The 12,717-nt window shown below is 38.2% G+C and overlaps 1 protein-coding gene across 7 annotated transcripts in view; it reads left to right on the top strand.

The window, feature by feature from the left end:
* Nucleotides 1–12,717, top strand: part of NUP42 (nucleoporin 42) — a 51,115-nt gene that overhangs the window by 16,776 nt on the left and 21,622 nt on the right. For 2 of the 7 annotated variants that reach the window (XM_032305165.1, XM_032305166.1), the window contains one exon: nucleotides 4,174–4,936. The exons of the other annotated variants lie outside the window; for them this stretch is intronic. In XM_032305165.1, the coding sequence (XP_032161056.1) occupies nucleotides 4,174–4,739 (566 nt within the window). In that variant the 3' untranslated portion in view covers nucleotides 4,740–4,936. Of the gene's footprint in view, nucleotides 1–4,173; nucleotides 4,937–12,717 lie in introns of those variants that run through there. 7 annotated transcript variants of the gene reach the window in all.

The raw sequence follows: 12,717 nt of genomic DNA, 5'->3' as shown, positions 1-12,717 counted from the left end.
CCTACTTGTGATCTCTGTCAAATAAATAAATAAAATCTTTAAAAAAAAAAAAAAAAACTTTCAAAGATTTTATTTATTTATTTGTCAGGGAGAGAGAGTATGCACAAGCCAGGCAGAGTGGCAGGCAGAGACGGAGAGAAGCAGGCTCCCTGCTGAGCAAGGAGCCTGATGCGGGACTCTATCCCAGGATGCTGGGATCATGACCTGAGCCGAAGGCAGCGGCTTAACCAACTGAGCCACCCAAGCGTCCCGTGTCTTGCTTTTTTAACCAATCTGATAACATGCCCTTTGCAGCATTTAGCCCATTTACATTCAGAGTAACTATTGAAAGATGAATTTAGTGCCATTATATTACCTATAAAGTCAGTTTCTGTATATTGTCTCTGCTCCTTTCTGGTCTTTTGTTACTTTTGGGCTTTCTCGTCACTTAAAGTATCTCCTTTAATATTTCTTACAGGGCTGGTTAAGTGATCACAAATTCTTCTAGATTCTGTTTGTCCTGGAAGCTCTTTTCTGCCCTCTTCTGAATGACAGCCTTATTGGATAAAGTATTCTTGGCTGCATATTTTTCTCATTTAGCACCCTGAATATATCATGCCAATCCTTTCTGGCCTCGAGGTCTCTGTGGATGTATCTGCTGCCACTCAAATGTTTCTACCTTCCTAGGTTAAGGACCGCTTGTCCTGAGTTGCTTTCGGGATTTTCTCTTTGTCTCTGAAATTTGCAAGCTTCACTGTTATAAGTTGAAGTGTTGACTTATTTTTAGTGATATTGAGAGGGATTCTCTGTGCCGCCTGGACTTGAATGCCTGTTTCCCTCTCCAGGTTAGGGAAGTTCTCAGCTATAATTTGCTCAAATATACCTTCTTCCCTCTCTCTTTTTACTCTTCTTCTGGGATCCCAATTATTCTAATACAGTTTCACTTTTGGTATCACTTATCTCCCGAATTCTCACCTTGTGATCCAGTGGTTGTTTATATCTCTTTTTCTCAGCTTTTTTATTCTCCATCATTTTGTCATCTGTATCACTAATTTTCTCTTCTGCCTCATTTATCCTATTTATCCTATTTTTTAATTTTAGCTCATTTTTTAATTTTAGCTTTTTTATTTCAACTTAATTAGATTTTCGTTCTTTTATTTCTCCAGAAAGGGACTTTCTGGTGTCAGCTATGCTTTTTTCAAGCCCAGCAGTATCTTTACAGTTGTTATTCTGAACTCGAGTTCTGACATCTTACTTATATCCATACTGATTAGGTCTCTGGCAGTCAGTACTGCCTCTTGTTTTCTTTTTTGAAGTCAGTTTTTCTGTCTTGTCATTCTGTCCATAGAAAAATAAATGAATGAGAGAACAAAATACTAAAATAGAAACAATGACCCCAGAGAAATATATAGTAAACAAATCAGAAGAGACCTGAAGCCAAAAAGAAAATTAAAAAGAGAGAGAGAAAGAGAATATAATGAGACATATGAACAGAACAGAGCAATGCAAGAGATCCTGGGTATATTTTGGTCTGTTTGTTAGAAAACTAGATCCCAAAATTGTAAAGAAAGAAAAACTTATGTATATACAAAAATTAAATTAAATACAATGAAAGGATAGAATATAACCATAAAAATGAAAATTAAAAAATACTTGAAAGAGTTGATAAGGTTAGTGTAGGTTCACCCAAGGGATGCCTGAGTGGCTCAGTTGGTTAAGCCGCTGCCTTCGGGTTAGGTCATGATCCCAGAGTCCTGGGATCAAGTTCCACATTGGGCTCCTTGCTCCATAGGGAGCCTGCTTCTCTCTCCGTCTCTGCCTGCCACTCTGCCTGCTTGTGTGCACTCGCACTCTCTCTCTCTCTCTCTCTGACAAATAAATACATAAATAAATAAAATCTTTAAAAAAAGCAGGATGTATGACATCCTTGTCTTAAAAAAGAGTTGATAAAATAAGAAATTGCTTGAAAAGGAAAAAGAAAAAAAGTTAAAACTGAAAGACTGTAAGATGCCTGGGTGGCTCAGTTAAGTGTCTGCCTTTGGCTCTGGTCATGATCCCAGGGTCTTGGGATCAAGCCCCACATCAGGCTCCCTGCTGAGCAGGGAGCCTGCTTCTCTCTCACCCTCTGCCTTCCCCTCCCCCTGCTTGTGCTTTCTCTCTCTCTCTCTCAAATAAATAATGCCTTAAAAAAAAAAAAAAGTAAGACTGAGGAATCATTAAAAAATAACATGAATTCTATGTACTGTTTTTCCCTAGCGCTGAAGTTTTGTAGTTCTCTGTGATTGGTAAACTTGATCTTAGCTGAATATGTTGGTGATCTTCTGGGAAAGGGGCCTGTTGCACTGATTCTCAGGTGTCTTTGTCTCAGGGAGAATTGCACTGCCTTTGCCAGGGGGCCGCACTAAGTATAAGCACTCCAGATTGCTCTTTGTAGCTTTTGTTCCCTGAAGGCTTTCTGTGCTGTGTTAGAGGATGAGAATGAAAATGGCAGCATCCCAGTCTCTAACCCTAGAGCTAAAAGCTCATAACCCGCACTCCCCAGTACGGCCTCAGGGAAAAGCTGTCTTCCTGGTCTCCTTTAGCACTCTGTGCTCACCCAGCCTGTGACCAAGTGTTTCTATCTCAGGCATGAAACTCTGTTTCAGGTCTCCAAAGCCTGCAGACTCCTGCAGCTCATACCCATACCCCTCCTCCCCACGGGCAGAGAGGGGGGTGTCTCACCACAGTTCTGCCACTCCCTGGGCCCCTGCTCAGAGAACAGTTGCCCAGCCATGCCACAATTTGCGGTTTATGGCAACACGGAGCAGAAAGCCCACTCCTGAGCTTGCCATTTGTAGCTGGCTTTGCCACTCTGATGCTTGAGAACTCTGCCACATTAAGGCACCCCAGGTCTTCCTTTGCGCTCTCGGGTCCTGAGATCACACTCTCCCCCATAGGATTCTGCCCTGCCTCACCACCTGAGCACCTTTCAGGCAGGCATTTCCCTCACTTGGATAGACAGACTTCTAAAAGTTCCCATTTTGTGCTCCGCTGCTGTATCACTTTCTGGTAGCCAGCTTGCAAACCGCCCGCCCCCCCGCCACCGCCATTTATCTTCTGATACATCACCTTGGATTCACCTCTCTGCATCTCCTACCTTGCAGAAAGTGGTCACTTTTCTGTTTGTAGAATTGCAGCAATGTTTTTCTTAGATCTCCAGTTGAGTTCACAGGTATTCAGAATGATTTTTTAGCTATCTAGCTGAATTCCACGGACCAGAGAAAACTAAGGTCTCCTACTTCTACACCATCTTCCTCCCTCTCTTTAAGTGATTTTTAAATCATCCTTGCAGATTCTACTGCCTTCTATAATGGAGCTTCAGAGAATTTGGCTCATTAATCATTTGTGAAATAGGGGTCAGACTGGGCACATTTTTTGAAAGACCCTGTGGCTCAGGCTTTCAGAGCATATTTTAGCAATGGTTTTTCAAAAGTTTTATCAGAGTACATAGTAGCTATGGTAGCAGCACATTGAGGACCTTCTTTTCACAGTGCATAACAGTATAATATTGTCTCAAGTGACAATATTGTATCACTTTTTTTTTAATTTAAAAGAAAAATTGTTTTAAGTTAGTATACAGAGGTAAACAGTGGTTCTTAGAGACAAAAAGGCAAATTAGGACTGAGGAGTTTGAACTGTCATAAAAAGTATAAAAATAAAAATGGCAACTCCAGAAAAATTTTAGCCAAAAACTAGAGATGTTAATTATTAGAGTATAATTTCATTAGATTTGTCTTAGTTGAGAGCTGGAAGGGGCTTGAGAATCACTCCATTTATACAGGAGGAAACTGAGATGAAGTGACCACTCTATATTTGCTTAAAAGAATATAGCTAAGGAAAGAGTTACTTCTTTGATAATGGATGTGGCTGATTTATTTGAGGTTGAAACAGAAAGTGAAAGTCCACCTCCTGATCCCAGAGGTTTCTCAAAGCTGTACCCATGAGTGAGGATGATCAAATGAGGTCAGATATAGCAGAAAGATAGGACAACAGGGTTTAGTGGGTTTGTTCTAGCTTCTTCTTTTCACTTCTCCTTCTATCCAATAAGCTTCTCACATTCAAACATGGTAGAAATAAGAGAAAAAGGAGGGGTGGTTAATATGGTTACATTCTTTACTATAATAGGTTATTTTTTCCTTTTTCTGATTTTTGCAGGTTTTCCAGTGAATAACAGCAGCAGTGCTAATGCTCAGAATTTTAGTTTTAAACCAAGCTCTGCCCCTTCTGGAAGTCCTCCTATGTTCGGGAATACTCCAGCATTTGGAGCTGCATCCTCTGCCAGTTCTGCCATCACTACTTCTGTTCCAGCATTTGGATTTGGGAAACCTGCAATCACATCTGCTGCTTCATTTTCTTTTAAAAGTCCTGCAGCCACTGGTTTTGGATCACCTGGATTTTCAGGATTTCCAACTTCCATGGCAACAGGCTCTTTTGGAGCTCCAGGGGCCCCAGCCTTTGGAAGTGGTACTTCTGTGGCTAGTTTTGGTAGTCTAGGTTCACATTCCCACACTGCTTTTTCCAAGTCATCTAGCAACACCTTTGGAAACAGTAGCATATCTACCTCTCTCCCAGTCTCAAATGGCAGCACCACAACAGATAACAAATTATTCACACCCAAGGATCAACTCACAGCAGAAGAACTGGAGCAATTTCAATCCAAGAAATTTACTCTAGGAAAAATTCCCTTAAAGCCACCACCTACGGAACTTCTAAATATTTGAAAGGACAGTTTTAAATACAGAAAAGAACAGCTCTTAAAATTTTTCTGAGTGGTTTGTATAAAATTGCTTTAAGTGATTTAAATATATACATATATATGTATATATGTACATATATACTTAAAAAGAATATAAGCTTTCATTAATAACTTTAGGGGTCTTGAAATTCAATATTTTTTCTAAGTAAAGCATAAAAAGTACTCTGCAAGAGGTTTTTTTAAAAATTCAATTATGAATGGAATCGAAAAAAACTGTCAGTGTGCACTGAATAAAGTGCTTTTCTCATTCTATATCACTTTACTGTCTTAACATTTAAAGGTTTACCTTTAAACATATATATATGTTTAAAGGTATATATATATATATATATATATATATATATATATATATATATATTTGTTTATTTTTTAGAAAGGAGATCATTTCTAAAGCCATGAGGGGGAAAAATGCTTAAATATTTAGCTTGCTTATCAAATAAACATCAGTAGCATGACTATCCTTCACGTTAAAGAAAATTCTCTTAGAGAAATGATAGTTTTTAAACTTTTTTTTATTATTCAGACCAACAAGGCATTTTCCCCGCATAATTTTGTTCCCCCTCCAATTTTGACTCTCTTAAGGAATACCATTTGAGTTTTCTTGAACAGTTTTAGACTGATTTGTATCAGGGCCTAACTTCTGTATAATTCTGTTTATTCCTCACATTATCCCATCAACTTGGCAGGTTGTAAGAGGAATGGAAATTGTGGTCTCACGTGAATAAATAGTGTATGTGGTACCGTCAGGATTCACCGCCTCTGGTGAGCTTCTATTAGAATTCTCAGACATGTTTTGATCTTCCTGTGCCCTCTCCCTGTGCCTGTATATCTGTGTAAGATATACAAGAGTGATGTCTTGTATATCTTACATATAGTTGATCCAAGCCAAAGACTTGTCATGAGTTGAGGCTTATGTGTCAGAGTTCTGTTTTCCTCTCTCAAGCCTCCATAATGACATAGCTCGCACAACAGAACAGTTACCTGACATAGATCTGGGATTGAACTGATTTTTTAATGTGAAATTAGAACCTTACCTAATAAAACATATACCCCAAATGATTTTAGAGTTTATGCAAAGAACTCAGTCCTCAGAAGATCCAGATCCTATTGTTATTTCTTTCAAAGAACTGTATGATTCCCAGCTAACACTTCTGGAAGCCCAAAATTTGGGATCGAATCTGTAGCCAAGGGGTATATGTTTGAAACCATTCTTGGTGTGGAAAGAGTAAAAAGATCCCAAGTTCCTGCTTTGGTCTCAAGTTCTAAAGACTTTTTCCAGTGTTACTTCACTCTTAGGATTTTTCTATGTGATGGAATAAACCCTATGCTACCAGGCTTACTAGTCTCCTGTGGGTCCCAGTTGAACTTCCCAGTGTCCTAGAGGCTCTGAGGATGCAAAGGACGTAGTGTTTCTAAATTTGCCTGGCTACAAGCATTACATGAGGTATTTGCTAAATTGCATATCCAGAATAATATATCCACTAGGCTAGACCTGGGCATGTGTTTTTTACAAAGTGTTTCATGAGATTCTATAAGCAAGTTTGGGAAAAAGGAGCCGATCTGGCTGCATTTAGGCTTCTTAGTAATATGTGACTTGGGAGTTTTGTTTTAATTATTGAAGTCTATTTTATGTGCTTGCGCATGTGCACACAGACACACACACAGTGTGGTGAACTTAGATCCAAGGTGGTTAAGTAGTACAGTCGTCAAAAAGCACAAGTGCGTGCTTTGGGTTACCTAAAAGTCTGAGAAACTAAAGCGAAGGAGTTAATGAAGTAGAAACCAGCAGTATGCAAGCATACCAGTATCAGGAGTCCAAGAAGGCCTGAGCTCCTAGACCTAGCTAAGGGGCAGCAGGACTTCAGAAAATCAGAAACAGGTACCAGTGAGGTGGTGGCCAGGTAGACTGAGTTTCAAGACCCTGGGAAGGGAGTGGACGGGGGAAAAAGCAACCACAAGAGTATGTGCCACCATCTGGATTTATTCATTGAGATCAGAACCAATTCTGGGAGAGCTGGTCTAAACTGAAAGTATACCCCCACATAAGCAAAAACCACTTCCCTTAGCAGCTGCTGCAACAGCTATTTACCTAGAATGGGAGCAAATGACAGAATTGCAAACAAGGTTTTATTACAAGTAAACTGATTTAGCTAACTTGGTTATCTCATCACAGATGAGAAAGGGAGGAGTGTAACAGCTGAGAGCCAATTAGAAGAGGAGAGAGAAAACAGCTGATATTAATCCTATTTAAAAAGCATAACATGAGTTAGCCACACGGTATTATTCACAGGGATAAAATCTAGTGTCCAGCCACAGGAAATCCATTAACTGTGGTAGATTCATATATTGGAATATTGGACAATATTTCTAAATGACCTAAAAGAATAGAGAAAAACTTGGAAGGGCTTTTATTCTGTAGTCAATGGGCAAAAGCCTGTTATAAAATCATACGTACAAATGTGGCCCAATTTGGGAGGAAAGTCTATATTCATAGGGAAAGGAAAGCCTCAAAGTTAATAATAGATCAAATCTTTTACTGTAAAAAATAAAACCCATATAACATTAAATTTACCATCTTAATTATTTTTAAGTGTATAGTATTGTTAAGTAGTGTGTACAACAGTCACATTGTTGTGTAACACATCTCTGGAACTAAATCTTGCTACACTGAAACTACTCCATTGTTTATATGAACCACATTTTCTTTTCTTTTTTTTAAGATTGTATTTATTCATTTGACAGAGAGAAAGAGACAGAAAGCCTGTACAAGCAGGGGGAGTGAGAGAGGGAGAAGCAGGCTCCCCACTGATCAGGGAGTCTGATGCAGAGCTTGATCCCAGAACCCTAGGATCACGACCTGAGCTAAAAGCAGTCACTTAACTAAATGAGCCACCCAGGCACCCCTGAACCACATTTTCTTTACCCATTCATCTGTTGGTGGAATTTGGGTTGCTTGCACTTCTTGTCTACTGTAAATAATGCTGCAGTGAACATGGTGTACAAATATCTCATTGAGATCCTGCTTTGAGTTATTTTGGGTATATACCTAGAAGTAGGTTTACTGAGTCAATGGCAACTCTTAACGTTTAGTATGTTGAACCTATATGCCACTTTGCAGAGCAGCTGCATTATTTTACCTTCTCATCAACAGGGTTCCAATTTCTCTGTGTCCTCCCCAATACATATTTTCTTGTTTTCATAGTAGCCATCCTAATGGATGTGAGGTGATAGCTCATTGATTTGATTTGCATTTCTCTTACAGTTAGTGATGTTAAACAGCTTTTCAATTGCTTGTTGGCCATTTGTATATTTTCCTTGGTGAACAGTCTATTAAAGTCCTTTACCTATTTTTAATTTTTTTTTAAAGATTTATTTAGGGTCACTTAGATGGCTCAGTCAGTTAAGCATCTGCCTTTGGGCCTTTGGCTCAGGTCATGATCCCAGGCCCTGGGATGAGCCTCACATTGGGGCTCAGTGGAGACTCTGCTTGTCCCTCTTCCTCTGCCTCTCCCCAGCTTGTGTCTCTCTTACTCAGTCTTCTCAAATAAAAGTAAATAAAAATCTTATTTTAAAAAAATAGAAGATTGGGGGGGCGCCTGGGTGGCTCAGTGGGTTAAGCCGCTGCCTTCGGCTCAGGTCATGATCTCAGGGTCCTGGGATCGAGCCCCGCATTGGGCTCTCTGCTCAGCAGGGAGCCTGCTTCCTCCTCTCTCTCTCTGCCTGCCTCTCTGCCTACTTGTGATCTCTCTCTGTCAAATAAATAAAATCTTTAAAAAAAAAAGAAAAAAAAAAGCCTCTGCCTTCAGCTCAGGTCATGATCCCAGGGTCCTGGGATCGAGCCCCGCATTGGGCTCTCTGCTCAGCAGGGAGCCTGCTTCCTTCTCTATCTGCCTGCTTCTCTGTGATCTCCGTCTATCAAATAAATAAATAAATAAATCTTGAAAAAAAAAAAAAAAAACAAAATAGAATATTGGGACGCCTGGGTGGCTCAGTGGGTTAAATAAAGCCTCTGCCTTTGGCTCAGGTCATGTTCCCAGAGTCCTGGGATCGAGCCCCGCATCCGGCTTTCTGCTCAGTGGGGTGCCTGCTTCCCACTCTCTCTCTGCCTGCCTCTCTGCCTACTTGTGATCTCTGTCTGTCAAATAAATGAATAAAATCTTTAAAAATAAATAAATAAATAAATAAAGGATTATTTATTTCTTTGAGAGAGAGAGCGCAAGCACAAGCTGGGGGAGAGGGAGAGAGAATCCACAAGCAGACTTCCCACTGAGCATGAAGGCTGACACACTCTATCAGAGCGGGGCTCTATCCCAGGACCCTGAGATCATGACATGAGCCAAAACCAAGAATCGACTGCTTAACTGACTGAGAAACCTAGGTGCCCCTTTGCCTAATTTTTAATCCTAATTTTAATTTTGCCTAATTGTTTTCTTATTGAGTCATAGAAATTCTCTGTGTAGTCTGGATATTAACTCCTTTATCAGATATATGATTTGCAAATATTTTCTCTTATTTGCCTTACTGCCTCTTCATTCTGATTGTTTCCTTTGACATATAGAAGTTCTTAGGTTTGAAAAAAAAAGTTACTAGGTTTGTTGTAGTCCCTTTGTCTATTTTTGTTTCTGTTGACTGTACTTTTGGTATCATATTCAAGAAATCATTGCCAACTCCAGTGTCTTGCTTTTTTCCTGTTGTCTTCTAGGAATTATATAGCTTTAGGTCTTAAATTTAGGTCTTTAACCCATTTTAATTTATGTATATGGTGTAAGGTAAAAGTCCAACTTTGCTTTTTTTTTTTTTTTTACATGTGGATATCCAGGTAACCCAATAGTATTTGTTGAAGAGGCTGTCCTTTATCCATTTTCTAGTCTTGGCACCTTTGCCAAAAATTATTAGGGTATATATGCACAGGTTTGTTTCTGGGCTCTATTCTGTTCTGTTGGTCTATACATCTGCCTTTATATCAGTACCACACTATCTTAATTAGTGTTTCATTGTATTATGTTTTGAAATCAGGAATTTTGAGGCTGTCAATTTTGTTCGTCTTTTTCAAGATTGTTTTGGAGACTTGGGATATTTTAAGATTCTGTATAAATTTAGGACTTTTTCTTCTACTTCTGAAAAAAAAGAAAGGATTGGTGTTTAATATGGATTGCGCAGAATCTTTACATCATTTTGGATAGTATGCATATTTTGACAGTATTAAGTCTCCCGATCCATAAGCACAGGATATTTCCATTCATTTGTGTTTTCTCTCTCTTTTTTTTTTTTAGCAATATTTTATAGTTTTCTTTTTTTTAAGATTTTATTTATTTATTTGACAGAGATCACAACTAGGCAGAGAGGCAGGCAGAGAGAGAGAGCAAGGGAAGCAGGCTCCCTGCTGAGCAGAGAGCCCAATGTGGGGCTCTATCCCAGGTCCCTGAGATCATGACCTGAGCCGAAGGCAGAGGCTTTAACCCACTGAGCCCCCAGGGACCCCTGCTTTATAGTTTTCAGAATATAAGTCTTTCACCTCCTTGGTTATGTTTATTCCTAAATATTTTACCCATTTTGATGCTATACTAAATGGGGTTATCTTCTTTATTTCCTTTTTGGATTAATTACTGGTAGTGTATAAAATTTAACTGATTTTTGTATGTTGATTTTGTATCCTGCTACTTTGCTAAAATTATTAATTGTAGCAGTTTGTGTGTATTGAGTCTTTAAGGTTTAGTACGTATAAGATCATATAATCTGTGAATAGAGATAATTTTGGTTTTTTTCCTTTTCAATTTAGATGCTTTTTAATTTCTTTCTCTTGTCTAATTGCTCTCTGGCTAAGAATTCTAGTAGTCTTTTGAATAGTAGTGGTCAAAGGAGGCATCTGCCTTATTTCTGATCTTAGAGGAAAAACTTTCAGCCTTTCATAGTTGAGTATAATGTTAGCTGTGGGGTTTTCATTTATATATGTATTTAATGTTAAGGCAGTTTGCTTCTATTCCTAGTCTGTTGAGTGTTTTTTTCATGAAAGTGTTATATTTTGTCAAGTGTTTTTCTGCATCAACTGAGATAATCATGTGGATTTTGTCCTACATTTGTTAATGTGGTGTGTTATATTGATTTATTTTTTTTAATTGTTGAACCATCCTTGCATTCTAAGTGCAAATCCCATTTGATCATGGTATATAATCCTTTTAGTGTGCTGTTTAGTTCAGCTTACTAGTATTTTGTTGAGGATTTTTACATTGCTACTCATTAGGAATATTTTTCTACAGTTTTATTCTCTTATGTCTTCATCTAGTTTTGGTATCAGAATAATGCTGGATTTACAGAATGAGTTTGGAAGTGTTTCTTCTTCAATTCTTGGGAATATTGTGAGGAGGATGGGTGTTAATTCTTCAAATGTTTGGTATAATCTTTCAGTGAGTCATCTGGTCCTGGTTGGGAGACGTTTGATTACTACTTCGATTTCCTTACCAGTTATAGGTCTGTTCAGATTTTTTATTTCTTTATGCTTCTGCCTTAGTAGGTTGTACATTTCTGGGAATTTATATAATTCTTCTATGTTATCCAATCTGTTATTATAGAATTGTTCATAGTAGTCTCTTATAATCCTTTTAATTTCTGTGATATTAATTATAATATGCACTGTTTCCATTCTAATTTTAGTTATTTGAATCTTCTGCCTCTTTTTGTTAGTCTAACTAGGGCATTGTCAATTTTGTCAATCTTTTCAAAAAACAGTGTCTTAGTCTGCTCAAGCTACCATAAAATGTCATAGACTGGGTGGCTTAAAAAAGGGTATTTATTTCTCACAGTTCTGGAGGCAGAAAGTCTGAGATCAGGGTGCCAGCATGGTTAGGTGCTGGTGAGAACCTTCTTCTTGGCTTGCAGATAGCTGTCTTCTTGCTGTGTGGTCACACAGCCTTTTCTTGGTGCATGTGCATGAAGATAGAGATTGTTATATGGGCATTAATCCCAACATGAGGTTCTGACCCTCAAGATTTCATCTAAACCCAATTATCCCTCAAGGGCCACCACCAAATTCTATCACACTGCAGATTAGGGCTTTAATACATGATTTTTTATCTATTAAAAAATATATAAAAAATAATAATAAAATATATGTATATAAAATATTTTTATATATTCAGTCCATAACACACCAACTCTTGATTTTGTTGATTTTTTTAAATTGCTTTTCTGTTCTTTTATTTCATTTACCTCTGCTCTAATCTTCATTATTTCTTTCCTTCAAAGTTGGGGTTTAGTTGTTCTTTTTTTGTCTCCTCAAGGTATAAAGTTAGATTATGGATTTGAGATCTCTTTTGATGTAAGCACTTACCACTGTAAAATTTCCTCTTAGTATTGCTTTTGTTGCATCCCATAAGCTTTGGTGTATTGTATTTGTTTTCTTTTGTCTCTAGATATTTTCTAAGTTCCTTTGTGATTTCTTCTTTAACCCATTGGTTAAGAGCGTGTTGTTTAATTTAATCCACATATTTGTGGATTTTCCTTCTTTTACTATTTTCTAGTTTTATTCCATTGTGGTCAGAGAAGATACTTTGTGTAATTTCAGTCTTCTTAAATTTGTTAAGACTTATTTTATGGGCGCCTGGGTGGCTCAGTGGGTTAAAGCCTCTGCCCTCAGCTCAGGTCATGATCTCAGGGTCCTGGAATCGAGTCCTGCATTGGGCTCTCTGCTCAGCAAGGAGCCTGCTTCCCTCTCTCTCTCTCTCTGCCTACCTCTCTGCCTACTTGTGATCTCTGTCCATCAAATAAATAAATAAAATCTTTTTAAAAAAGATTTATTTTATGACCTAATCTGTGGTCTACCCTAGAGAATGTCCATGTGCACTTCAGAAAAATATGTATTATACTGTTGGGTTAAGTGTTCTATACATGTCTCTTAAGTTTAATTGGTCTATATATAGTGTTGTTCAATTCTTCTATTTTCTTCT

This window comes from Mustela erminea, chromosome 11 (genome assembly GCF_009829155.1).
Source record: "Mustela erminea isolate mMusErm1 chromosome 11, mMusErm1.Pri, whole genome shotgun sequence".
Lineage (NCBI taxonomy): Eukaryota > Metazoa > Chordata > Mammalia > Carnivora > Mustelidae > Mustela > Mustela erminea.
The sequence above is the reverse complement of the archived record's forward strand: the minus strand, read 5'-3'. Positions and strand labels throughout refer to the sequence as shown.